The sequence below is a fragment of the Anolis sagrei genome, chromosome 13 (assembly GCF_037176765.1).
Source record: "Anolis sagrei isolate rAnoSag1 chromosome 13, rAnoSag1.mat, whole genome shotgun sequence".
NCBI lineage: Eukaryota > Metazoa > Chordata > Lepidosauria > Squamata > Dactyloidae > Anolis > Anolis sagrei.
In genome coordinates, this window is record NC_090033.1 from 3,669,663 (window position 1) to 3,697,207 (window position 27,545).

Below are 27,545 nucleotides of genomic sequence, written 5' to 3' on the forward strand. Positions count from 1 at the left end.
CCTCCCTCCTTCCCTTTCCTCCTTCTTTCCCTTTCTTCATTTCCTTCCCCTTAATTTCCTTCCCTCCCTCCTTTCTTCATCCCCCTCCTTTCTTTCCCTCCTTCCTTCCTTCCTTCCTCCCTTCCTGTCCCTCCTTCTTTCTTTTCCTTCCTTGCCTTCTTTCCCTCCCTCCCTCCCCTTTTCCTTCCTTCCTGCTTCCTTTCCTTCTTTCCCTCCTTCCCTTCCTTCCTGTCCCTCCTTCCTTTTTTCCTTTCCTTCTTTTCCTTCCTCCCTCCCTTTCCTCTTTCTTTCCCTTTCTTCATTTTCTTCCCCTTCATTTCCTTCCCTCCCTCGTTTCTTCATCCCCCTCCTTTCTTTCCCTCCTTCCTTCCTTCTCCTTCCTTCCTCCCTCCCTTCCTGTCCCTCCTTCTTTCTTTTCCTTCCTTGCCTTCCTTCCCTCCCTCCCTCCCTTTTTCCTTCCTTCCTGCTTCCTTTCCTTCTTTCCCTCCTTCCCTTCCTTCCTGTCCCTCCCTTTTTTCCTTTCCTTCTTTTCCTTCCTCCTTCCCTCCCTTTCCTCCTTCTTTCCCTTTCTTCATTTTCTTCCCCTTCATTTCCTTCCCTCCCTCGTTTCTTCATCCCCCTCCTTTCTTTCCCTCCTTCCTTCCTTCTCCTTCCTTCCTCCCTCCCTTCCTGTCCCTCCTTCTTTCTTTTCCTTCCTTGCCTTCTTTCCCTCCCTCCCCTTTTCCTTCCTTCCTGCTTCCTTTCCTTCTTTCCCTCCTTCCCTTCCTTCCTGTCCCTCCTTCCTTTTTTCTTTCCTTCTTTTCCTTCCTCCCTCCCTCCCTTTCCTCCTTCTTTCCCTTTCTTCATTTCCTTCCCCTTAATTTCCTTCCCTCCCTCCTTTCTTCATCCCCCTCCTTTCTTTCCCTCCTTCCTTCCTTCTCCTTCCTTCCTCCCTCCCTTCCTGTCCCTCCTTCTTTCTTTTCCTTCCTTGCCTTCTTTCCCTCCCTCCCTCCCTTTTTCCTTCCTTCCTGCTTCCTTTCCTTCTTTCCCTCCTTCCCTTCCTTCCTGTCCCTCCTTCCTTTTTTCCTTTCCTTCTTTTCCTCCCTCCCTCCCTTTCCTCCTTCTTTCCCTTTCTTCATTTCCTTCCCCTTAATTTCCTTCCCTCCCTCCTTTCTTCATCCCCCTCCTTTCTTTCCCTCCTTCCTTCTCCTTCCTTCCTCCCTCCCTTCCTGTCCCTCCTTCTTTCTTTTCCTTCCTTGCCTTCTTTCCCTCCTTCCCTTCCTTCCTGTCCCTCCTTCCTTTTTTCCTTTCCTTCTTTTCCTTCCTCCCTCCCTCCCTTTCCTCCTTCTTTCCCTTTCTTCATTTTCTTCCCCTTCATTTCCTTCCCTCCCTCGTTTCTTCATCCCCCTCCTTTCTTTCCCTCCTTCCTCCCTCCCTTCCTGTCCCTCCTTCTTTCTTTTCCTTACTTCCCTTCTTTCCCTCCCTCCCTCCCTCCGTTTTTCCTTCCTTCCTTCCTTCCTTCCCGTCTCTCCTTCCTTCCTTCTTCCTTTCCTTCTTTCTACGTAAGATATAAATACAATATTAAATGGCAGAGTTAAAATATTCTATTTATCTATCTGTTTATTTTCTTAGATGAACCTTCTGAAACCAAACTTTTTAAACTGCGCTCGAACTGTTATTTTGTCGACCACTAGAGGGCACCGGATCTTATCCCAATTTTTAAATTCACCAACAACTTTGGCTGGAAATCTAGTCATTTCTTTATAGGTGTGTTGTAAAAATACCTTTGTCTACGCATATATCCGATACATGTCTACTGATCTACTCGCATTTGCATGTTTCCGAGCTGCTAGTGCAAGATGCATAAGGTTGGGGATGAACTACAACTCCCATCATGCCAGGTTAACCCCGAAAAACTCCTTCAGTATTGTTGTTGTTGTTGTTCATTCGTTCAGTCGCCTCCGACTCTTCGTGACCTCATGGACCAGCCCACGCCAGAGCTCCCTGTCGGCCGTTACCACCCCCAGCTCCCTCAAGGTTAGTCCAGTCACTTCAAGGATGCCATCCATCCATCTTGCCCTTGGTCGGCCCCTCTTCCTTTTGCCTTCCACTTTCCCCAGCATAATTGTCTTCTCTAGGCTTTGCTGTCTCCTCAGGATGTGGCATTCAAAGGATTTCAACTTTGTCTCTAGTCTCCTTCCCTCCAGTGAGCTTTAGTCGGGCTTTCTTTCCTGGAGGATGGAATGGTTGGATCTTCTCGCAGTCCAAGGCACTCTCAGCACTTTCCTCCAACACCACAGCTCAAAAGTGCCTCTCTTCCTTCGCTCAGCCTTCCTTCCCGAAGGTCCATCTCTCACATCCGTAGATGTGACTACAGGGAAGACCATGGCTTTGACTAGGCAATGGATCTTGGTTGCCAGTCTGATGTCTCTACTCTTGACTATTTTATCGAGACTGGACATTGCTCTCCTCCCAAGAAGTAAGCGTCTTCTGATTTCCTGGCCACAGTCTGCATCTGCAGTCATCTTCCCACCTAGAAATACAAAGTCTGTCACGGCCTCCACATTTTCTCCCTCTATTTCCCAGTTGTCAATCATTCTTGTTGCCATAATCTTGGTTTTTTTGACGTTTAGCTGCAACCCGACTTTTGCGCTTTCTTCTTTCACCTTGATTAGAAGGCTCCTCAGCTCCTCCTCGCTTTCGGCCATCAGAGTGGTGTCATCTGCATATCTGAGGTTGTTGATGTTTCTTCCAGCAATTTTCACCCCAGCTTTGCATTCATCAAGCCCCGCACATCCTCGCATGATGTGTTCTGCATACAAGTTCAAAAGGTTGGGTGAGAGGATGCAGCCTTGCCGGACGCCTTTCCCAATCTGGAACCAGTCTGTTGTTCCGTGGTCAGTTCTGACTGTTGTGACTTGGTCCTTGTACAGATTCCTCAGGATTCAGTATTGTACTATGCTAATAATATAATATATTGTGTGTGTGTGTGTGTGTGTGTGTGTATCTTGTAAGCCGCTCCAAATCCCCTTTGGGATGAGAAGGGTGGAATATAAATGTCATAAATAAATATATAAATAGTAAGGTTGGAGATGAACTCCATCAGTACTTAAAAGTTTGTTATGCTGGGCAAGTTTGGTGGAGTTCAGTGTGCTCTCTGGATGTAGGGTAAACTACAACTCCCACTATGGGATTACAATATTATATAATAATGTAATACAATATAATACTACTAATAATAACATGACATTAGAATTAGATATTTTATATTACATGCAATATTACTAATACTATTACAATATAGTGGTATAGTACAATATAGTAATATTTAATACTGATATTCTACTATTTCATTATAAATGGTAGTTCCTAATAGGTTCTGTCATAAAAATCATCAATAATGAAATAATAATGATTTTTTGAAAAGTTTTGTTAAGAGTTCTGAAATTTTCACCACCAGAACTTTAGCAACACTGTAGAAGCAAAGCACCAGCGCCCCCTAGTTTTCACCACCAGAACTTTAGTTTTGTAAGTACTTTAGAATCATTTAGAACAGCGGTTCTCAACCTGGGGGCTGCGACCCCCAAGGGGGTCGTTTGGCCATTTTGGAGGGGTCGCGAGGCCGCCTCCTTAGGCCCCACCCCCAATGCCGCGACCCAGCCGAGGGCCTCACGCAAAGTCTCCCTTGGCTGGGCCATGGTCCCACCTTCCGGCAAGGCTGCTCCCTTGAAACCCTCGACTCTTGCACACAAACACTCTCTCTTCATGTAGTCAAACATAGCAGGAGCATGAGGCATGCAGGCAGAGGCATGAGGCTCAGAGGCCGCTCCCTTGAAACCCTCGACTCTTGCACACAAATACTCTCTTCATGTAGTCAAACATAGCAGGAGCATGAGGCATGCAGGCAGAGGCATGAGGCTCAGAGGCCGCTCCCTTGAAACCCTCGACTCTTGCACACAAACACTCTCTCTTCATGTAGTCAAACATAGCAGGAACATGAGGCATGCAGGCAGAGGCATGAGGCTCAGAGGCCGCTCCCTTGAAACCCTGTAATCTTGCACACAAACACTCTCTCTTCATGTAGTCAAACATAGCAGGAGCATGAGGCATGCAGGCAGAGGCATGAGGCTCAGAGGCCGCTCCCTTGAAACCCTCGACTCTTGCACACAAATACTCTCTCTTCATGTAGTCAAACATAGCAGGAGCGTGAGGCCTCGCTTTGTGCGTAGCCTCCCTCAGCTGGGCTGCGGTCCCGCCTTCCGGCAAGGTTTTGAATGAAGTACAACTCCCATCCTGACAGGTTAACCGCGAAAAACTCCATCAGGACTTAAAGGTTTGTTATGGTGTGCAAGTTTGCTCGAGATGCATCATGCAGTCCAGGTACGTTTTTAATAATTTTGTGCACGAGACAAAGTTTTCATACACCTGAAAGCCCGTGTTGCTTTAGCACCCCCTCCACTTTGCCTATTTACCACTTCAGCAATAAGCGACGGCATTATCCTGATGGGGAGATTTATGTCGGCTGGGGCGGAGAGGATCTAATCGGGAGCCACCTCGCCCTGAACCGCTTCTCCTGTGGCGGAGCTAACTCGATTGGCCTCCCGTCTGGCCCAGGGCTGAGGCTGGGAGAAGCCAAGCTGATCCAATTAAGGCCCTAGACACGTTGGGTTATCTCTCCTCCGGGGCTTATCTGCAGTCTGAGCATCTTTCGGAGGGAAGGGGGCTTAAGGCGGCGGGATGAGAAGTGTCACCAAACCACTAAGCTGTGCCGGGGTTGTTTTCTTTACACACCAATAAAGGAGGAGATTAGCAATTAGTCTGGGATTAAGCCCACGTCAGACAGGAAGAGACCCAATCACAACCCAAACAAGTGAACTGATAACAACAATGAGAAGTCCGACCCCCTCCGCGCAGAAAAAAGGGAGCAAGTGACAGGTTGCCGGAAAGAAAACGGGGAGACGGTCTAATCATCTTTCCGTAATACGATAAAATGCAATCTCCAATAATCAGCCAAAGATAGGTCAGGAAAGTCAGATGCCAACAGAGACAAGTTGTGTAGGAATGGGGGAGGACGCCATCTCCTCCTATTCCCCGCAACTAGAAATCCAAACGCAGACACAACAAAAACCACACTGAACACGTCGCCACCTCTCTTCTGAGACGTCTAGAAGAGTGGCACACAAATACTCTCTCCTTCTCTCTCTTCATGTAGTCAAGCATACCAGGAATCTCTCAAAGTGGACAAAAGGAAAGCACACAGAAGACTCCCAGAGCAGACAAGAGCACGAGACATGCAGGCAGAGACATGCAGGCAGAGGTAGGAGGCTCAGAGGCTGCTCCCTTAAAACCCTCAACTCTAGCACACAAACACTCTCTCTTCATGTAGTCAAACATACCAGGAATCTCTCAAAGTGGACAAAAGGAAAGCACGCAGAAGACTCCCAGAGCAGACAAGAGCACGAGACATGCAGGCAGAGGCATGCAGGCAGAGGTAGGAGGCTCAGAGGCTGCTCCCTTGAAACCCTCAACTCTTGCACACAAACACTCTCTCTTCATGTAGTCAAACATACCAGGAGCTCCAAATGCAGACACAACAAAAACCACACTGCACACGTCACCACCTCTCTTCCGAGACGTCTAGAAGAGTGGCACACAAATACTCTCTTCTTCTCTCTCTTCATGTAGTCAACATACCAGGAATCTCTCAAAGAGGACACAAGGAAAGCAACAGAAGTCTCCCAGAGCAGACAAGAGCACGAGACATGCAGGCAGAGGCATGCAGGCAGAGGTAGGAGGCTCAGAGGCTGCTCCCTTGAAACCCTCAACTCTTGCACACAAATACTCTCTCTTCATGTAGTCAAACATACCAGGAACTCCAAATGCAGACACAACACAAACCACACTGCACACGTCGCCACCTCTCTTCTGAAACATCTAGAAGAGTGGCACACAAATACTCTCTCCTTCTCTCTCTTCATGTAGTCAAACATGCCAGGAATCTCTCAAAGTGGACAAGAGGAAAGCACACAGCAGTCTCCCAGAGCAGACAAGAGCACGAGGCATGCAGGTAGAGGCATGCAGGCAGAGGTACGAGGCTCAGAGCCTGCTCCCTTGAAACCCTCGACTCTTGCACACAAACACTCTCTCTTCATGTAATCAAAAATACCAGGAGCATGAGGCATGCAGGCAGAGGCACGAGGCTAAGAGGCTGCTCCCTTGAAACCCTCCACTCTTGCACTAGTGCGCCCTCTGGCTGCTTGTATGTTAAAATATTGCTCGTAAACCAATGGTTCTCAACCTTCCTAATGCTGCGACCCCTTCATACAGTTCCCCATTGTAGGTGAACTATCAATCCAGCAACTACAACTCCCAAAGACAAGAGCACAAGACATGCAAGAAAAGGCATGCAGGCAGAGGCATGAGGCTCAGAGGCTGCTCCCTTGATACCCTCGACTCTTGCACACAAACACTCTCTCTTCACGTAGTCAAACATACCAGGAGCATGAGGCATGCAGGCAGAGGCACGAGGCTCAGAGGCTGTTCCCTTGAAACCCTCGACTCTTGCACTAGTGCGCCCTCTGGCTGCTTGTAGGCTAAAATATTGCTCATAAACCGATGGTTCTCGATGTTCTTAATGCTGCGACCCCTTCTTTGATAGTCAGCCAATGATAGGTCAGGAAAGTCAGATGCCAACAGAGACAAGTTGTGTAGGAATGGGAGAAGACGCCATCTCCTCCTATTCCCCACAACTAGAAATCCAAACGCAGACACAACAAAAACCACACTGAACATGTCACTACTTGAGACATGCAGGCAGAGACACGAGGCTCAGAGGCTGCTCCCTTGAAGCCTTGTACTCTTGAATTAGAGCGCTCTCTGGCTGCATACATGTTAAAATGTTGCTTGTAAACAAACACAGGGCGTGTCGCTCGGAACTCGAAAAGTTCATAAGTAGGGATGCTTGTAAGTCCACTACTGCGGATACACAGAGGATCCAATTATAATATAATACAATACTAATATAATTAAATATAATACTAATAATAATACAATATTTATCTATTGCATGTAATATTACTAATAATATCACAGTATAATAGTATAGAACAATATCGTAATATATAATGCTAATATTGTGCTATGCTAATAACATAAAATATTGAATGGCCTTATAATATTGATTATAATATTGCAATATAATATAATACTAATAATACAATATAATAATATAATTATTATATATTGCATATATTACTAATATTACAGTATTGTGGTATAATACAATACAGAAATATAAAATACTAATATTGTGCTTTGCTAATTAATATAATATATTGTATGTACATATAATATTGATCATACTATTGCAATATAATGTAATACTAATAATACAATATAATAATATAACTATTATATATTGCATGTAATATTACTAATATTACAGTATTGTCATATAATACAATACAGAAAAATATAATACTAATATTGTGCTTCGCTAATAATATAATATATTGTATGTACATATAATATTGATCACAATATTCTAATAGAATGCTAATAACAATACAATATAATAATATAATTGTATATAATATATTACATGTAATATTACTAATAATATTGCAGTCTAGTGGTGTCGTAGAATATAGAAATATATAATACTAATATTGTGCTATCCTAATAATATAATATATTGTATTTACGTATAACTTCGGGGTGAGACGGGTGGGTAAATAAATAATAAATAAATGAGCCCATTCTGGCACCCGAACTCACCTTTTTCTTCACGGTCATGGCGCTGCGCAGGTGAATAGCCAACTGGCGTATATAGATGAAGGCGTGCTGGTAGGAGATGGACGTGTCCAGCGCGTACATCTCCGTCAAAGTCCGCTGCATGAAGTTGATCATGGGAAGGACGTTTGGAGAGGTGAATCTGGAGTTTTTCACATAGGAAATATACATTTGCTAAAATGGGCGAAAAGAGAGAAAAAAATACAAGCAATGAGATTTAGGAGGAAATCATGAGAATGAACTAAATCTGGCTACCAATATTTTTTTAAAAAAACTCTGAAAACAGGGGAATTCCAGACAAGAATTAATCAGGGCCAGCTAACACCTCCCAACAAAGGATCCCCCCAGGCAGAAAGCAGCCAGGCTTTGAAGCTGCAAGGCCATTCAGTGCTAATCAAGGTGCCAATTGCAACATTCACACTTTCCTCATGAAGAAAATACTGCATTTCGTCACATAATAGTTGCACTTTTTTAACCCCTTTTTTTTGACTGATGAAAAGGAGATGCGACTATTATGCGATGAAAAAAAAATCTGCCTTTTCATGTATTGTCAAAGGCTTTCGTGGCCGGAATCACTGGGTTGTTGTGAGTTTTTCTGGGCTGCCTGGCCATGTTTCAGAAGCGTTCTCTCCTGATGTTTCACCCACATCTATGGCAGGCATACTCTGAAGTTGTGAGGTCAGTTGGAAACTAGATAAGGAAGGGTTTTATATACCAAACAGAGGACTGGGTTCTATTCCTCGTGATAGGAAGTTTGGGAGGAAAACACTGCAGTTCCTCGCATAATAGTTGCAGTTTTTATAACCACTTTTTTGACCAATGAAAAGGGGGTGCGACTATTATGTGATGAAAAAAAATCTTCCTTTTAATGTATTGTCAAAGGCTTTCGTGGCCAGAATCACTGGGTTGTTGTGAGTTTTTTCCGGGCTGCCTGGCCATGTTTCAGAAGCATTCTCTCCTGATGTTTCGCCCACATCTATGGCAGGCATACTCGGAGGTTGTGAGGTCAGTTGGAAACTAGGTAAGGAACGGGAGTTTATATACCAAACAGAGGACTGGGTTCTATTCCTCGTGATAGGAAGTTTGGGAGGAAAATACTGCATTTCATCACATAATAGTTGCACCTTTTATAACCCTTTTTTGACCAATGAAAAGGGGGTGCGACTATTATGCGATGAAAAAAATCTTCCTTTTAATGTATTGTCAAAGGCTTTCGTGGTCAGAATCTCTGCATTGTTGTGAGTTTTTCTGGGCTGTCCAATGACTATTACGCGATGAAAAAAAATCTGCCTTTGAATATACTGTTGAAGGTTTTCATAGCCATAATCACTGGGTTGCTGTGAGTTTTCCAGACTGTGTAGTCATGTTGTAACACTCAAAACAACAGGACAAGAAACAATCAGTGCCAGTTCATCACCTCCCAAAAAAAAAGGATTTCCCCGGGCAGGGAGCAACCAGCCAGGCTTTGAAGCTGCAAGGGCCATTCAATGCTAATCAAACTGGCCAATGGCAACATTCCCACTTGCCTCCAGCAGACAAGAGTTCTTTCCCCCACCCTGGACATCATGCCACAGATATATAAGCCCCACTTGCCTAGTTTCCAACAGACCTCACAACCTCTGGGGATGCCCGCCATAGATGTGGGCGAAACGTCAGGAGACAGTGCTTCTGGAACATGGCCAGACAGCGCAGGAGAGAATGCTTCTGGAACACGACCAGACAAGAAAACGAGACATCCAGGCAGAGGCACAAGGCTCAGAGGCTGCTCCCTTGAAGCCTGGAGTTAAACAAGTTATGCATCAGTTTTTAAAATCTCACCTGGCTTTCCAACACGGCCTTACCTTAAGGATTGGGTTCAAGTAGATGTCTTTTTTGTGCCGACAGATTTTGTTGAGCACCAGGAAGGCGAGCACCCTCACCGTTTCTTCGCCCGTGCTCCAGAGCCGAATGGCTTGCTGGGGAATCACCACAGAAAAAGGAAATGGTCTAGCTAGGCATGTCTATTTGTATATTTATGAGTGCATTTCCCCTGCAATGTTTGCAAACCCTATATATCTATATTCATAGACTAGCTGTAACCGCCACGCACTGCTGTGGCCAACCTTCCCTCCCTCTTTCTCTCCTTTCTTTCTTTATCTCCTTCCTTCCTTCCCTCTTTTTCTTTCCCTTCTTCTTTCTTCCTTCTCTACCTGTTTCTTTTCTCGCTTCCTTTCTCTTTGGTTCCATCCTTCCTTCCTTCCCTTTCTCTCTTTTGTTCCTTCTCTCCTTCCTTCCCTCTTTGACTTTTTTTATTTCATTCTCTCCCTCCTTTTCTTCCTTCTCTACCCTTCTTTCCTTTTTTATCTCCTTACCTCCTTCTCTACCCTTCTTTCTTTCCTTCCTTCTCTCCTTCCCTCTTCCTCTCCCTCCTTCTCTCCTCCCTTCCTTCTCTCCCCTTCTTTTTTCCCTTCTTCTCTCCCTCCTTCCTTATCTACTTTTCTTTCCTTCCTTCTTCCTCTCCCTCCTCTTCTTCCTTCCTTCTCTACCCTTCTTTTTTCCTTCCTTCTTTCCCTTCATCTCTCCCTCCTTCCTTATCTACTTCTTTCCTTCCTTCTCTCCTTCCCTCTTTCTCTCCCTCCTTCTCTACCCATTTTTCCTTCCTTCTCTCCTTCCCTCTTTCTCTCCCTCCTTCTGTCCTTCCTTCTCTACCCTTTTCTTTTTTATCTCCTTCCCTTCTTCTCTCCCTCTTTATCTCCCTCCTTCCTTCCTTCTTTCTTTCTTTCTTTCTTTCTTTCCTTCTTTCTCTCCATCCCTCCTTTCTCTCCTCCCTTCCTTCTCTACCCTTTTTTCCCTTCCTTCTCTCCTTTCCCTTCTTCTGTCCCTCCTTGCTTCTCTACCTTTCTTTCCTTCTTTCTCTTCTTCCTTCTTCTCTACCTCTTTTTTTCCTTCCTTCTCTCCTTCCCTCCTTCTTTCCCTCCTTCTCTTCCTTCCTTCCTCCTTTCTGTGTATGTGTTTTGTGTGTGTATATGCATATATGTGTGTTTGTGTATATATATTTGGTTTTGCGCGTGCGTTGTAATGTTGTTGGGGTTTTTTTTTTGTTTTTTGGGCTTTTAAGTCCCTTCTTCTGTGTTTTTCAGTGTTTTTATGAGTGATGGTCACTTGTTGGCCTGAGAGGTGTATTGTGTCCAAATTTGGCATCAATTCGCCCAGTGGTTTTGAGTTCTGTTAATCCCACAAACGAACATTACATTTTTATTTATATAGATAGCTATCTAGGCATCTCTCTATATATAGATAAATATATAATTCCTATATAAAAATAATGTATACATAGAGCTACAGCTATACAGGTTTTATGGATGTCTCTATCTATCTATCTATCTATCTACATATATATATATATAGAGAGAGAGAGAGAGAGAGGATTTGCTAAGACCTGCAAACATATGAGGGGTCCAGATTAACAAATATTTCCGGGGGAAATGCTTTGATAAGATGAATGGATATTCCTGACTTGCAAGGGCACTTCTCCCCCTCCTTTCCCTTTTTCAAAACATTCCAGCCTGGGAGGAGAAGCAGAGCAGAAGCAGAAAAGGAAACACACTGTTTAGGGAGGGGAAGAGGAGAGAAAAATATAACATAGATTGCAAGAGCTTCTCTCCCCCTCCTTTCCCTTTTCAAAATGTTCCAGTCTGGGAGGAGAAGCAGAGCAGAAGCAGAAAAGAAAACACACTGTTTAGGGAGGGGAAGAGGAGAGGAAAAATATAACATAGATTGCAAGGGCTTCTCTCCCCCTCCTTTCCCTTTTCCAAACCTTCCAGCCTGGGAGGAGAAGCAGAGCAGAAGCAGAAAAGGAAAGACATTGTTTAGGGAGGGGAAGAGGAGAGAGAAATAGAGCATGCCTTGCAAGGGCTTCTCTCTCCCTCCTTTCCCTTTTCAAAACATTTCAGACTGGGAGGAGAAGCAGAGCAGAAGCAGAAAAGGAAAAACACTGTTTAGGGAGGGGAAGAGGTGGAAAAATAGATTGTAAGGGCTTCTCTCTCCCTCCTTTCTCTTTTCAAAACATTCCAGCCTGGGAGGAGGAGAAGAACAGAAGCAGAAAAGAAAACACACTGTTTAGGGAGGGGAAGAGGAGAGAGAAATATCATGCCTTGCAAGGGCTTCTCTCTCTCTCCTTTGCCTTTTCAAAACATTTCAGACTGGGAGGAGAAGCAGAGCAGAAGCAGAAAAGGAAAAACACTGTTTAGGGAGGGGAAGAGGAGAGAAAAATAGATCAAATATTGTAAGGGCTTCTCTCTCCCTCCTTTCTCTTTTCAAAACATTCCAGCCTGGGAGGAGGAGAAGAGCAGAAGCAGAAAAGAAAACACACTGTTTAGGGAGGGGAAGAGGAGAGAGAAATAGATCATGCCTTGCAAGGGCTTCTCTCTCTCTCCTTTCCCTTTTCAAAAGATTCCAGACTGGGAGGAGAAGCAGAGCAGAAGCAGAAAAGGAAAAACACTGTTTAGGGAGGGGAAGAGGAGAGAAAAATAGATCATATATTGTAAGAGCTTCTCTCTCCCTCCTTTCCCTTTTCAAAACATTCCAACCTGGGAGGAGAAGCAGAGCAGAAGCAAAAAAGAAAACACAATGTTTAGGGAGGGGAAGAGGAGAGAGAAATATGGGTTCAAGGCCGCTGCTCGGCCTTGAACACATTATAAGCCAACGGTGGCTTTTTCAGCTCTAAAAAGGGCTTATCTTTGAGTATATACAAGTGTGTTTGTAAACTGAACAAGAATTATGTCGGCATTTCTGAAAAGACAGGCCAGTAGCCTTTGGGAAATGAGTTTCTCTGATCTTACTGAATTAAATGCCAGGCTATAAAGGTTCGCAAACTCACCTTGAGCAGCATTCTGCACTGCTTTGGGAAAGTCAGGTAATAAGGCACAATGGCATTGACATGCTGGAGAACAGCGGCTCCTACAGACGCTTCCGTTAAACAGGAGAGGAGCTGCAAAAGAGCAGAATTAGCAAATCTTTACAATCTGGGTCAGAGCCAAGCAGCGCAAGACCTTGTAATCTGATCTGACACTGGTATGTGACACAGTAACACACATATGCTAAACCCCATGTGGCTTATGTACAAGCGAATGGATGGACTGTAACTTCTCATATCAGGTTGCTTGGCCCCTTCAAATCCTCAGAAAGGCCCTTCTTGATGGGTAATTTCAAAAAAGGAAAACACAGCAGTTTGAGGAGATCAGAAGCTTCCTGAGCAGAAGCTTGAAAAGTTACAAAAGTCTTTATTGAAAGAACTATTATTGTAGAACACAGAAATGCTGGACCGCCCTCACAACCACCATGTCAGACGACACAGAGAAGCCATTGAAATCCACAAGAAGCATGTGGACAACGTCAACAGAAAGGAGGAAACCATGAAAATGAACAAAATCTCTATACCAGTATTAAAAAAAACTCTAAAATCAGGACAGTAAATAAAGAGCAACACTTGGAATTTCAGACAAATCAATTTGATCCAGCCAACACCTCCCAACAAAGGATTCCCCCAGGAAGCAACCAGCCAGGCTTTGAAGCTGCAAGGCCATTCAATGATAATCAAGGTGGCCATTTGCAACGTTCACCCTTGCCTCACACAGACAAGAGTTCTTTCTCCCACATCATTCCACAGATATATAAACCCCACTGGATAGTTTTCATCAGACCTCACAATCTGCAAGACCATTCAGTGCTAATTAAGGAGATGAATTGCAACACTCACACTTGCCCCTAACAGACAAGAGTTCTTCCTCCCACCCTGGACATCATTCCACGGATCTATCAACCCTACTTGCCTAGTTTCCAACAGACCTCACAACCTCTGAGGATGCCTACCATAGATGTGGGCGAAACGTCAGGAGAGAATGCTTCCGGGACATAGCCAGAAAGCCCAGAAAACTCACAGCAATCCATTAGTCCAACAACTAGAAATAGGAGGAAAGAACAAAGAGAGGAGCCAGGGGGAAGGAAGGGCTTTCCCTGCCAACTCACTAATCTGCTGATCTATTTCCTTGATGAGGACTCTAAACTTGCACAGGATGTGGTTGCCAGTCCCAGCACCTTCCCAGGGCCTTCCTAGGCTATAAACAGCCTCCATACCTAGGCTAAAACAGCTGACTTTCACATGAATTTCAAATTCTGGTATGCTGATCGATCACAAATCAAGGTGCTTCGATTCAGACATTCCAGTGCATCCCAAGGTCTGGCCTACACTTGTTTCTTTTTACCTGGATGGTGCAGCCAAGGTGAGACTTGACATCCAGGCGCATCTTGCCCCAAAGTGGACTGGAAGAAGGCAAGACCATCCTATACAATGGAGAAAGGAAACACAACATGTGTCAGATGGTATATTGTAAAAATAATAATAGATTGAAATAATAAATGTAATAATAATAATAATAATAATAGAGTAAAATAATAAATATAACAACAACAATAAATAGAGTAAAATAATACATGTAATAATAGGAGTAAAATAACAAATATATATAATAACAATATTAAATAGAGTAAAATAATGTAATAATAATAAGAATAGAGTAAAATAATAAATATATATAATAACAATAATAAATAAAGTACTAAATGTAATAATAATAATAGAGTAAAATAATCAATATAAAATTATTAAATAGAGTAAAATAATACATGTAATAATAGGAGTAAAATAACAAATATATATAATAACAATATTAAATAGAGTAAAATAATAAATATAACAATATTAAATAGAGTAAAATAATACATGTAATAATAGGAGTAAAATAATAAACATAATAACAATAATAAATAGAGTAAAATACTAAACGTAATAATAATAATAGAGTAAAATAATAAATATAACAACAATATTAAATAGAGTAAAATAGTACATGTAATAATAGGTGTAAAATTATATATATATATAACAATAATAAATAGAGTAAATATAACCCTTGAGTCAATACATTTTCCCAGTTTTTTATGGTCAAATTAAATGCCTCGGCTTGTATTCGGGTTGGCTTATACTCAAGTATATATGGTAATAGCTGGGTCCGCTATGCTATGCATTTATACACAGGGTTGGGGCCACGATGGAATTAAACGTGTCCCTCTCAATGGAAAACTCTTGCCAGAGCTTCAAACATCCAGAATGGACAATACACAAACCCGATTAAAGATTCGTAAAACGAATTCCTGAAATGGGGAGGACTCACTTGGCCTTGTTCTTGGCCGCTTTCACCTGGAGGTACTTCTGCAGCAGACCAAACAGATCGCGAACACAGAAGGAGACAAGCGTATTGAAGACTAATCAGGAGAGAAGAGGAAGCGAGAACTGTCACACAATGCAGCATTTCCTTGTAAACAAGGTATACACCGATCATACAAAAAATCCTGTTCACATATACGTATAGTCAAGTATATGCCAGCATACAGGGGAATTCACCATGATTTATAGGAGTTGGAGGTTCTGGGGTCGCAACTCAGGATAGATTCACCTTGCCCAAGACACCACCACACACCAAGACGGCAGGTTTTGTAGTTTATTGGGAAAAAGCAAAATCAAAACAGGGAAATAAAGAAGTAAAGTTCAATAAGCAATACAGAGTCTTAAATGCAAAGGCAAAGTTCCCAGGTTTCAAAGGCAAATAACATGAAACATAGTCCTTTAGCATTGGTTAAGCCGAAGTCCATGGCAGCAAGACAAAGTCTCCAAAAACAGGATCAAAATCAAAGTCCCAAAGAGCCAGAAGCTTTCCGCAAAAGCCAAGGTAATTCCACAGAAGTTAACAGGGTAAGAGCAACATTGGACTGACAGAGAATGCCCTTCGACCAAATCATTAAATAAGTTTCCCCAACATAAAAGCATTAATGTATTGTCGAAGGCTTTCATGGCTGGAATCACTAGGTTCTTGTGGGTTTTTTCGGGCTATAGAGCCATGTTCTAGAGGCATTTCTCCTGACGTTTCGCCTGCATCTATGGCAAGCATCCCCAGAGGTTGTGAGGTCTATTGGAAGTGGGAAAAATGGGTTCATATATCTGTGGAATGGCTGGGGTGGGGCAAGGAGCTCTTCCCTGCTGCAGTTAGGTGTGAATGTTTAGCTGATCACCTTCATTAGCATTTGAAGGCCTGCCTGAGCCTGGGAAAATCTGTTGCTGGGAGGTGTTAATCTGTGCCTGGTTTTTTCCTCTCTGTTGTTTAGCTGTTATAATTCCGCATCGAGTCCTCCGGGAGATGCTAGCGGGGTACAAATAAAGTTAATAATAATAATAATAATAATAATAATAATAATAATTTTAGAGTTTTTTAATACTGGTAGCCAGATTTTGTTCATTTTCATGGTCTCTTCCTTTCTGTTGAAATTGTCCACATGCTTGTGGATTTCAATGGCTTCTCTGTGTAGTCTGTGGTTGTTGGTGTGGTCCAGCATTTCTGTGTTCTCAAATAATATGCTGTGTCCAGGCTGGTTCCTCAGGTGCTCTGCTATGGCTGACTTCTCTGGTTGAAGGAGTCTGCAGTGCCTTTCATGTTCCTTGATGTGTGTCTGGGCGCTGTGTTTGGTGGTCCCTATGTAGACTTCCTGCAGGCGAAACGTCAGGAGAAATGCCTCTAGAACATGGCTCTATAGCCTGAAAAAACCCACAAGAACCTAATAAAAGCATTACATTGACCTCTAGCTTCACGCTTCGAACCCAGTTCCCACCTGTGCTGTCGATGACTTTGAACTTTCCTGGTTCCATCCCAACGGCATCCCCTTTCGCCGTCACCACACAGGCCTTGAAAGCCTGAGTGATCTCATGGAAAAGTCTTGGCGAGAGCTGCCTCTGGATAAAGGAAAGAAGGATCAAAGAAACTTTCAAGGGAAGGATAGAGGAAGAAGAGGAGAATAATAATAATAATAATAATATATTTTTTAGTTGAAACATCAGCTGATGACCCAAAATGCAGACTGTACAAAGAAGCTGATGAAACCATGGACCATCTCCTCAGCTGCTGCAAGAAAATCGCACAGACGGACTACAAACAAAGGCACAACTCTGTAGCCCAAATGATTCACTGGAACTTATGTCACAAGGACCACCTGCCAGCAGTAAAGAATACACCAGACATCACGATTGTGAAAAAGAAAAAAAATGGATTATTATTATTATTAATAATAAGAATAATAAACAACTTTGTTTATCCCCGCCACCATCTTCCCAATGGGGACTTGGAGTGGCTCTGAGAAAGACTGTGAAGGGTCTCTCCCAGGAATGTGGCCTTGTGACTCTTCTTGAGACAGCTCAGGCCTCTCATTTGAGGTTTTTGCAACAGAAGAACAAGAACAGGAGGAGGAGGAAAAAGAAGAGGAGGACGAGGAGAAGGGAGAGAAGAACAACAAGCAGGGACTCTATGTCTTACCTCTGCAGCCTGTTTCCACTGTTCCACCATCTTCAAAGTCACAGTGATAAACTCAATTTTTTCCCGTTTCATAGCCTTTTCTTTTTCTTCGTCATCATCCTCATCCTCATCGCTTGCTTCCTGTGAAAAGTATTGTAAACTAAGCGACTCAGAGCAGATATGGATTCCAAACCCCTGCCCTTTTGCAGAAGGAATTCAAAGGAAAATGGACGTATTTGGGGGTAGTGAAGAGCTCACGGGTGGGTTATTCAAATGCATGCGCCAAAAATTAAAGAACAAATCAGAGAGCTCGGGGGTATTTGGGGAGCGTCAGATACTTCAATGTTAGGCTAAAGAGATTATACTCCAAGGCTAGATAGAGAAGTGATCTGACTTGATTGAAGAATGACATATTTGTATTTAGTTCAGCCATTTATTGTATACTGCAAGTTGCTTCTGGTGTGAGAGCATCGGCTGTCTACAAAGACACCCAGAGAAGCAGATGGCAAAAACAGAAGAACGACTTGCCCCAAGGGAGCATGCTTGCTCTATCAAAGTTTAACATTTACACAAATGATCCTCCACTGCCAGAAGGGACAGAGAGTTTCATCTATGCTGACGATCGTGCCATCACCGCCCAAGCAGGGAGCTTCGAAATGGTTGAACAGAAGCTCTCCGAAGCTTTAGGTGCTCTTACTGCTTATTACAAGGAAAACCAGCTTGCTCCATCAATGTTTAATATCTACACAAATGATTGGCCACTGCCAGAAGGAAAAGAGAGTTTCATCTATGCTGACGACCGTGCCATCACCGCCCAAGCAGAGAGTTTTGAAATTATTGGTATTATTACATTGACATTATTTTACTCTATTATTTTATTATTATTGTTATTACATTTATTATTTTACTGTATTATTGGCATTATTACATTTACATTATTTTACTCTATTATTTTGTTAATTTATTTTACTCTATTTATTTTTATTATTATTACATTTATTGTTTTACTTTATTATTGTTGTTATTACATTTATTATTTTACTCTTATCATTGGCATTATTACATTTACATTATTTTACTGTATTATTTTATTACATTTATTTTACTCTAATTTTTATTATGACTATTGCATTTATTATTTTACTCTATTATTGGCATTATTACATTTGCATTATTTTACTCTATTATTATTTTATTACATTTATTTTACTCTATTTTATTACTATTATTACATTTATTAATTGTTGTTGATTACATTTATTATTTTACTTTATTATTATCGGAAGGATACGTAAGCACATTGACACTGAAAAAGGTTAGAATAATGGTTTAATCAAAGTTGGTCAGTCTCATTTTAAATTAGTTTTATGTAAACATTGAAAAACATTTAACCTACTGTTTCCTCAATTAATGTAATTTTATTGGTATCTATATTTATTTTTTATTACCAGTAGCTGCTGCATTTCCCACCCTTGACTTATACTCGAGTCTATAAGTTTTCCCATTTTTTGGTGGTAAAATTAGGTGCCTCGGTTTATATTCGGGTCGGCTTATACTCGAGTAAACACGGTAAACCACTAGTTCTCATATTTCCCAGAACACTGCTGGCGACTAGCTTGTCTTCATTTTCGGAACCTACCTCCAGTTTTTCAGGTAGGACATGAAGGTCCTCGTCGGAGCTGTCTGAATCGTCAAAATTAAGGAGAGTGCGGTCATTTTCCTCCAGGAATTTGTAAAATTCCGGATCCTTTTCCTTCAGCCGGGAGAGTTGGTCTTTATGCTGCGAAGCTTTCCCCTTCTTCAGATTCCTGGTCGAAAGAAGAGGCATCTCAATCTAACTGTCACTCGATGGGCCCTTCATCTGATACAGGAAAATTGGCATCCTATTGAGTTCAATGAGCCTTGCTCTCAAGACACATTGAATTCTTGACTTTGAATATATAGTTTTTTGGGAGCCCCTGATGGCACAGTGGGTTAAACCGCTGAACTCATGAAGTTGCTGACAGAAAGGTCACTGGTTCAAATCCAGGGAGCAGGGTGAGCTCCTGCTGTTAGCCCCAGCTTCTGCCCACCTAGCTGTGCTGCCACGGCTGTACAAGGAGCTTCAACCCCCCCCCCTTTTCTTTTTTTGCTCGTTTGCATGAATTCCTGTAAAGGTAAAGGTAGTCCCCTGACATTAAGTCCAGTCATGTCTGACTCTGGGGTGTGGTGCTCATCTCCATTTCTAAGCCGAAGAGCCAGCATTGTCCGTAGACACCTCCAAGGTCATCTGGCCGGCATGACTGCATGGAGCGCCGTTACCTTTCCACCGGAGCGGTACCTATTGATCTACTCACATTTGCATGTTTTTGAACTGCTAGGTTGGCAGAAGCTAGGGCTGACAGCGGAAGCTCACGCCGCTCCCCGGAATCGAACCTGCGACCTTTCGATCAACAAGCTCAGCAGCTCAGTGCTTTAACCCACTGCGCCACCGGGGGCTCTATGAATTCCTTTAGGGCATGCATTTTGCAATCTGGCAGCTTCCTCCAGGTTGCAATCATAGGGCCAATGACCCATCAATTATAGTTAAGTTCTTTAGTTCCGCCCCTTTTTCCAGGTTTGGAGGGGAAAAGAGACCTTTGGCTCAGTTTTGTACAGCGAAGCCTTTCTTACAGGACGTGTGAATTTGTTCCACTTGTAGAAAGCTTCGTTTCTCACAACTTCTGGGGAAAACAGTCCTACAGCTTTGGCTGGAGAATACAGTCTCGCAGCTCTTGCTGGGGGAAATATAGTTCCACAGCTCTACAGCCAGCCTTCGCTGGAAGGTAAAGGGCTTCCTTTGTCTTGGAAAATCTACACAGATTTTGCCTGGTAAGGACCACTTGGGCTAGGCATAAAGCAAATTGGAACCGGAGTAAGGGCCTCACGGTAGCAAAGCCAGCCTGGGTTGGAGTGGGTTTCTAACCAATTGTGTAGCCTGTTGTCGACCTTTGCAACCCGAAAGACAGTTGCATCTGTCAAGTAGGAAAATTAAGTACCATCTTAAAGTGTGGGGAGGCTAAATTAACTAATTTATGAGGCCATAAAAAAGACTCCAGCAAAGCATTCCAGCGGGGAAGCATGCGGGGAATGCGGAAGTGCTTCACCAGCGTCGCAAATGGACATTGAAAGCAACAGCTCCCCTGGTGGCCAGAAAAAGTTCAATAGCCTCTGTGTATGTCTGTATATGTTGTATGTTAAAATTGGCATTGAATGTTTGCCATATATGTGTACATTGTAATCCGCCCTGAATCCCCTGCGGGGTGAGAAGGGCGGGATATAAATACTGTAAATAAATAAATAAAAGTCTAAAAAGCTGATTGCCCAGGAAGGGGTCAGAGGCTTTCCCTTATAGAAGAAAGAAACATTTCATGAAGCAAGTTGCCTGTCCTTTGTGGGCAAGTTAAGAAAGCCACCAATTTTCCAGAGTTTTAAAGTGTTTAGTCTGTGTGTTGAAGATCTAAGAAGTGTTTGATTGATTTGTTGAAGATGTAAGCACCAATACTTTGTTAAACTTTCTAAGCTTCTAAAGACTTTGTATAGGGAAATTCATAGGGCCTCTCAGCTGAGGCACCCCGGCATCCCGCTGGGCATATAGAGAGCACGTCCTGTGAATAGACAATTGCCACGGGCCCAGAGTGTGACAGCACACTAGCAGTAAATGAGTAGATCAATAGGCACACAGAACCGCAACCAACTGAATCTATTAGAGCCATTTGAGGGGACATCACAACATGGGAGGAGGTGGACAAAGAAAATCAGCATATTCAGTATTTCTGCCCCTTTGCTTACTTTTCCGTCGGTTTTGATTTGAGGATTGCCTTCTTCTTGCTGCCAGTCTTTCCATTCTGGCTTGGCTTTCCATTCACTCCGTTCAGCATCCAAGCATCTCCTCCTGAGTTGTCATCATCATCATCATCACCAAGATCGGAATCAAATCCGGAGGTCAGGAACTCATCGACACTCAGGTCAGCAAGTTTTCTAGTTTCAATGGGGGGAAAATAGAAAGGCTCAATGGGAGGGAAGAGAATGAAAACAAAACAAATTGGGGTATATGATCACAGGTGGAAAGGCATTTCTTGTTGTGCTGCCACAATTCTGTAAAGAAATAAGGTCTTTTTGGTGGCTGTTCCTCACCTAGATGGGATTTGCAGTACCTTCACCTGATTCGGCTCTGACAGACCACCACTGCCCCCCCCCACGAACAATGGACTTGGACCATATGGACTTGGTTTTGCTTTGAAATGGATATATTGCTTGTATCTCTGCAGCAAAGAAAGACACTACTGACTTTTCCCCACCACCACTTCCTTTTATACACCTTTCCTCCCCAACTCCCCCCTCTATACAATATATTATATTACTAGCTGTGCCCTGCCACACGTTGCTGTGGGCTATAGTAAAACTTACCAAAGTTGAGTTACATATCTGGACTATTATGTGTGTGCAGCGGCGGGGGGAATGATGGAGCCTGGGGTTGCGTGTGTGTGTGCGGCGGCGGGGAGTGATGTAGCGTGGGGTTGCATGTGTGTGTGCGGCGGCAGGGGGAATGATGGAGCCTGGGGTTGTGTGTGTGTGCGCGGCGGTAGGGGGAGTGGGGTTGCGTGTGAGTGTATGCAGCGGCGGGGGGAGTGGGGTTGCGTGTGTGTGTGCGGCGGTGGGGGAGTGATGGAGCGTGGGGTTGCGTGTGTGTGTGTGGCGGTGGGGGGAGTGATGGAGCGTGGGGTTGCGTGTGTGTGTGCGGCGGCGGGGGGAGTGATGGAGCGTGGGTTTGCGTGTGTGTGTGTGGCGGTGGGGGGAGTGATGGAGCGTGGGGTTGCGTGTGTGTGTGCGGCGGCGGGGGAATGATGGAGCATGGGGTTGCGTGTGTGTGTGCGGCGGCGGGGGGAGTGATGGAGCGTGGGGTTGCATGTGTGTGTGCGGTGGTGGGGGGAGTGATGGAGCGTGGGGTTGTGTGTGTGCGTGCGGCAGGGGGTGTGTGTGTGCGGGAAGTGGCGCGGCGGGGCTTGGAGTGGGCATGGCTTCTGCAGAGGGAACGTTGGCCAGAAGGCTGTGTGCGCGCGCCAGGGAACTTGCGGCTGGGCACCAATGTGCATGCTCAGTTGTTTTGCCGTTTTGTGAGTGTGTTGTTGTGTTGTTTTTCATTTTGAGTAGATATGTTTGTACCTTGTGGGTTGTGTTATGGGCATGGGAATTTTGGTTAAGTTTCGTTGGGGGGGTTGTGAGTTTTGTTGTTTTGCAGTTTTGTGAGTGTGTTGTTGTGTTGTTTTTCATTTTGAGTCGATATGTTTGTACCTTGTGGGTTCTGTTATGGGCATGGGAATTTTGGTTAAGTTTCGTTGGGGGGTTGTGGAGTTTTGCTGTCCGGTTGAACCAACCTAACAGATTTATATATATAGATTAGCATAGCACAGGAGACAAGATGGAACTGTCTTCTGCCCCCCCCCCTCTCTTCACTAATTATTAATATTAATTATTATTATTGTATTGTAATATAAGGATATTGTATACACATATAATATTTATAATATTATAATACAATACAATATATTACAATAGTATAACAATGCAATGTTATAATTATATAAATTATATTATATGTAATATTACTAATAATAATTGCAATATAGGGAAATGGTACAATATATAATATTGATATTGTGGTATGCTAGTAATATAATACAATGTAATACTATTAGTAATAATACAATGTTACAATTATATATTTTATATTATATGTAATATTACTAATAATATTGTAATATAAAGGTATAGTACAATATAGTAATATATGATAGTGACGTTGTGCTATGCTAATAATATAATATAATACAATGTAATACTATTAGTAATAATACAATGTTATACTTATATGTAATATAATAATGTATTTATAATATTGCAATATAAGGGTATAAATATTATATGTATATACAATATATTGCATTATATTATTAGTAAAGCACAGGAGACAAGATGGAACTGTCTTCTGCCTCCCTCTCTCTTCACTAATTATTAATTATTATTAATAATAATATAATTATTTTAGTGCATTACATTATAATATTATAATTATATATATATATATATATATACACACAATATATTGTATTATTAGTAAAGCACAGGAGACAAGATGGAACTGTCTTCTGCCTCCCTCTCTGATCACTAATTATTAATTAATATTAATTATTATTATTGTATTGCATTATAATATTATAAATATTAATATGTATATACAATATATTATATTATATTGTCAGTAAAGGAGACAAGATGGAACTGTCTTCTGCCTCCCTCTCTCGTCACTAATTATTAATTAATATTAATAATTATCATTGTAGTATATTATATTATAAATATTAATATGTATATACAATATATTGTATTATATTATCAGTAAAGCACAGGAGACAAGATGGAACTGTCTTCTGCCTCCCTCTCTGGTCACTAATTATTAATTAATATTAATTATTATTATTGTATTACATTATAATATTATAATTATTATACATATATGCAATATATTATGTTATTAGTAAATCCCAGGAGACAAGATGGAACTGTCTTCAACGGTAGCCCCCTCTCTCTTCGCTCTGGCCTTCTTCTCTCAGCCTTCTCTTCTTCAAGCTAAACATGCCCAGCTCTTTAAGCCGCTCCTCATAGGGCTTGTTCTCCAGACCTTTGATCATTTTAGTCGCCCTCTAGCTTGTCAACATCTCCCTTCAATTGTGGTGCCTAGAATTGGACACAATATTCCAGGTATGGTCTAACTAAGGCAGAAGAGAGGAGAAGCATGACTTCTCTGGATCAAGATGCGACTGTCTGTCGGGCTGCATAGGTCAACAGCAAGCTAGACTATTAATGGTCGGGAGCTCACTCCGATTCGGGCCGGCTTTGACTTCCCTGCATCTAGATGCGGCTGTCTTTCGGGCTGCATAGGTCAACAGCAAGCTAGACTATTAATAGTTGGGAGCTCACTCCGATCCGGGCCGGCTTTGACATCCCTGGATCTAGATGTGACTGTCTTTCGGGCTGCATAGGTCAACAGCAAGCTAGACTTTTAATGGTCGGGCGCTCACTCCGATCTCGGGCCGGCTTTGACTTCCCTGCATCTAGATGCGGCTTGTCTTTCGGGCTGCATAGGTCAACAGCAGGCTAGACTATTAATGGTTGGACACTAAATTATGTTATATTATAAGTAAAGCACAGGAGACAAGAAGGAAGTGTCTTCTGCCTCCCTCTCTCGTCACTATTAATAATTATTGATAATATCATTATTTTATTACTAATTAGTTATTATAATTACTAATAATCACAATAATGAATCTGTGATCACTTCTATTTCTCCTCCTGAGAAAAATGTATCATATCACAAAGGACGACCACTGCACCTGCCTCATAGGAAACTCACTACAAAACAGGAGCTTTTTTGTTGAGTTCCAGGGCCAGAGAAGCAGATGGCGGAAACAGAAGAACGGCCTGCCTCAGGGGAGCGTGCTTGCTCCATCCATGTTCAACATCTACACAAATAACCAGCCACTGCCAGAAGGGACAGAGAGCTTCATCTATGCTGATGATCGTGCCATCACCGCTCAAGCAGGGAGCTTTGAAATGGTTGAACAGAAGCTCTCCGAAGCTCTGGGTGCTCTTACTGCCTATTACAGGGAAAACCAGCTGATCCCCAATCCATCTAAAACACAGACATGTGCCTTTCACCTTAAGAACAGACAAGCATCCCGAGCTCTGAGGATTATTACCTGAGAAGGAATCCCACGGGAGCATTGCAGCGCACCCAAATACCTGGGAGGAGTCACTCTGGACCGTGCTCTGACCTACAAGAAGCACTGCTTGAACATCAAGCAAAAAGTGGGTGCTAGAAACAATATCATACGAAAGCTGACTGGCACAACCTGGGGACCACAACCAGACACAGTGAAGACATCTGCCCTTGCACTATGCTACTCTGCTGCTGAGTACGCATGCCCAGTGTGGAACACATCTCACCACACTAAAACAGTGGATGTGGCTCTTAAAGAGACATGCCGCATTATCACGGGGTGTCTGCGCCCTACACCACTGGAGAAATTACACTGTTTAGCCGGTATTGCACCACCTGACATCCGCCGGGAAGTAGCAGCCAATAGTGAAAGGACCAAGGCAGAGACATCTCCAGCTCATGCCCTGTTTGGGTATCAGCCAGCACGTCAACGACTTAAATCAAGAAATAGTTTTCTAAGATCTACAGAGACACTTGCTGGAACACCCCAGCAAGCGAGAGTCCAAAAGTGGCAGGCTCAAACCCAGAACCTCAACCAATGGCTGATACCAAATGAGAGACTCCCCCCTGGGCACTCAGAAGACGGGGCGACTTGGAAGGCAGTGAACAGACTGTGCTCTGGCACCACGAGATGCAGAGCCAATCTTAAGAAATGGGGCTACAAAGTGGAATCCTTGACATGTGAGTGTGGAGAAGAGCAAACTACAGACCACCTGCTGCAATGCAACCTCAGCCCTGCCACATGATGCACAATGGAGGACCTCCTTGCGGCAACACCAGAGGCACTCCAAGTGGCCAGATACTGGTCAAAGGACATTGAATCCACTACCAAACTCACACATTTTGTATTTTCTCTGTTTGTTTGTTTGCTTTGTTCTGTTAGAAATGTAATATAATTGACTGGCTGCCCTGACACGAGAAATAAATAAATCCAGACATAGTTTTCTTAGATCTACAGAGACACTCGCTGGAACACCCCAGCAAGCAAGAGTCCAAAAGTGGCAGGCTCAAACCCAGCGCCTCAACCAATGGCTGAGAGCAGGCAGACGCATCCCTCACAAAGAAGACAACTCAGGGGGAAATTTGGTTTGGTCCTGCCCCTGACTTGACTCCAAACAACACAGAAACAACCTTCACAATCCATTTCTCTACTAATTTCGCTCCAAAATCCTTTCTCTCCGGAGAGAAACACGCTCACCTCTTCCCACAAGCCGCCATCTTGACTCCGGCGTGGTCCCGCTGCCCCGCCCACGTGACCAGAGCGCTTCCGCTCCCACAAGGCACCGCGCGCGAACCAGAGAGAGCCTCCAGGCTCAGAAAAGCCGGCTCAGGTTGATCTTTAGTTTCACGGGCCCAAGCCAGAACGACGAAAGCCAGGCGGGCGGTTGCTTTTCCTCTTCTTTGAAATTATTATGATTTTTTTCACCCCAATTTTGGAAGATGCTCACATAATTCATTAGCCTGACATTAGTGGCTTCTTTGTGGGTCTCTTTCAGGAAAAAATGGAGGATTGTTAGCCTTTTTCCCCTGAACTAGAAGGCTGCCTATATCTGTGTCCAGAGGAGGGCGACTCAAATGATCAAGGGTCTGGAGAACAAGCCCTATGAGGAGCGGCTTAAGGAGCTGGGCATGTTTAGCCTGAAGAAGAGAAGGCTGAGAGGGGATATGAAAGCCATGTATAAATATGTGAGAGAAAGCCACAGGGAGGAGGAGGGAGCAAGCTTGTTTTCTGCTTCCTTGGAGACTAGGACGCAATGGAAGAATGGCTTCAAACTACAAGAGAGGAGATTCCATCTGAACATGAGGAAGGACTTCCTGACTGTGAGAGCCGTTCAGCAGTGGAACTCTCTGCCCCGGAGTGTGGTGGAGGCTCCTTCTTTGGATGCTTTTAAGCAGAGGCTGGATGGCCATCTGTCAGGGGTGATTTGAATGCAATATTCCTGCTTCTTGGCAGAATGGGGTTGGACTGGATGATGGCTCATGAGGTCTCTTCCAACTCTTTGATTCTATGATTCTATGATCTCATTGCATACATATAGATAGGCTTCCTTTCCGCCCCAGCGAGAGCGGAGAGGTTCGTAGGTCTCTGATTCGAGTTGACGTCAAACTGGAATAAGATGCGAAAGGAAACAACAGGGAAATGGGATCCCGGGACAAACACAGAGGGAAAGTATGCGGAGGCTTAAGTTGCAAGCACAAAGGGTTTGGCTTCCTGGCTGAGTTACAGAAGGTCCTGAAGACTAAAAATAGATGGGAGGCCATAGAGGAAGAGCTGGGCTGGGCAGACAGAGGACGTTCTCCATGACACGCATCTCCCAGGGTTACGTCAGGTCAGGGTCAGTCTTGGGAAAGCGAAGCAGACTGGTCACAACAACATTAAACGGTCAGTGCAGACAGGGCTAATATTAGTTAATAATTTTTACTTAGGCGATCCCTCGTTGGACGAGTAAGATGGTCTTCCTCGATGACTATTTTTGTGGGTTTGTAGGTGGCTGTGGAGCCCTATTCTTGACCCGCATCTTCTCCCACAGTGAAGGCATTGGTTTCCAGGTGGTAGGCGGTCCCGGTCGGGGTTGACTTGACGCGCCTTCCTCTTGGCA

General features: G+C 43.4%; 1 protein-coding gene across 1 annotated transcript in view; it reads right to left on the reverse strand.

The window, feature by feature from the left end:
- Positions 1-26,220, reverse strand: part of NOC2L (NOC2 like nucleolar associated transcriptional repressor) — an 88,998-nt gene extending 62,778 nt beyond the window's left edge. Inside the window, exons 1-10 of the mRNA XM_067472993.1 lie at positions 26,144-26,220; positions 20,958-21,146; positions 18,787-18,955; positions 17,169-17,288; positions 16,471-16,591; positions 14,982-15,072; positions 14,013-14,091; positions 12,629-12,739; positions 9,612-9,725; positions 7,756-7,944 (exon numbers count right to left, since the gene is read on the reverse strand). Of these exons, the coding sequence (XP_067329094.1) occupies positions 7,756-7,944; positions 9,612-9,725; positions 12,629-12,739; positions 14,013-14,091; positions 14,982-15,072; positions 16,471-16,591; positions 17,169-17,288; positions 18,787-18,955; positions 20,958-21,146; positions 26,144-26,163 (1,203 nt within the window). The 5' untranslated portion in view covers positions 26,164-26,220. The remainder of the gene's footprint in view (positions 1-7,755; positions 7,945-9,611; positions 9,726-12,628; positions 12,740-14,012; positions 14,092-14,981; positions 15,073-16,470; positions 16,592-17,168; positions 17,289-18,786; positions 18,956-20,957; positions 21,147-26,143) is intronic.
- Positions 26,221-27,545: the final 1,325 nt, after the last annotated feature.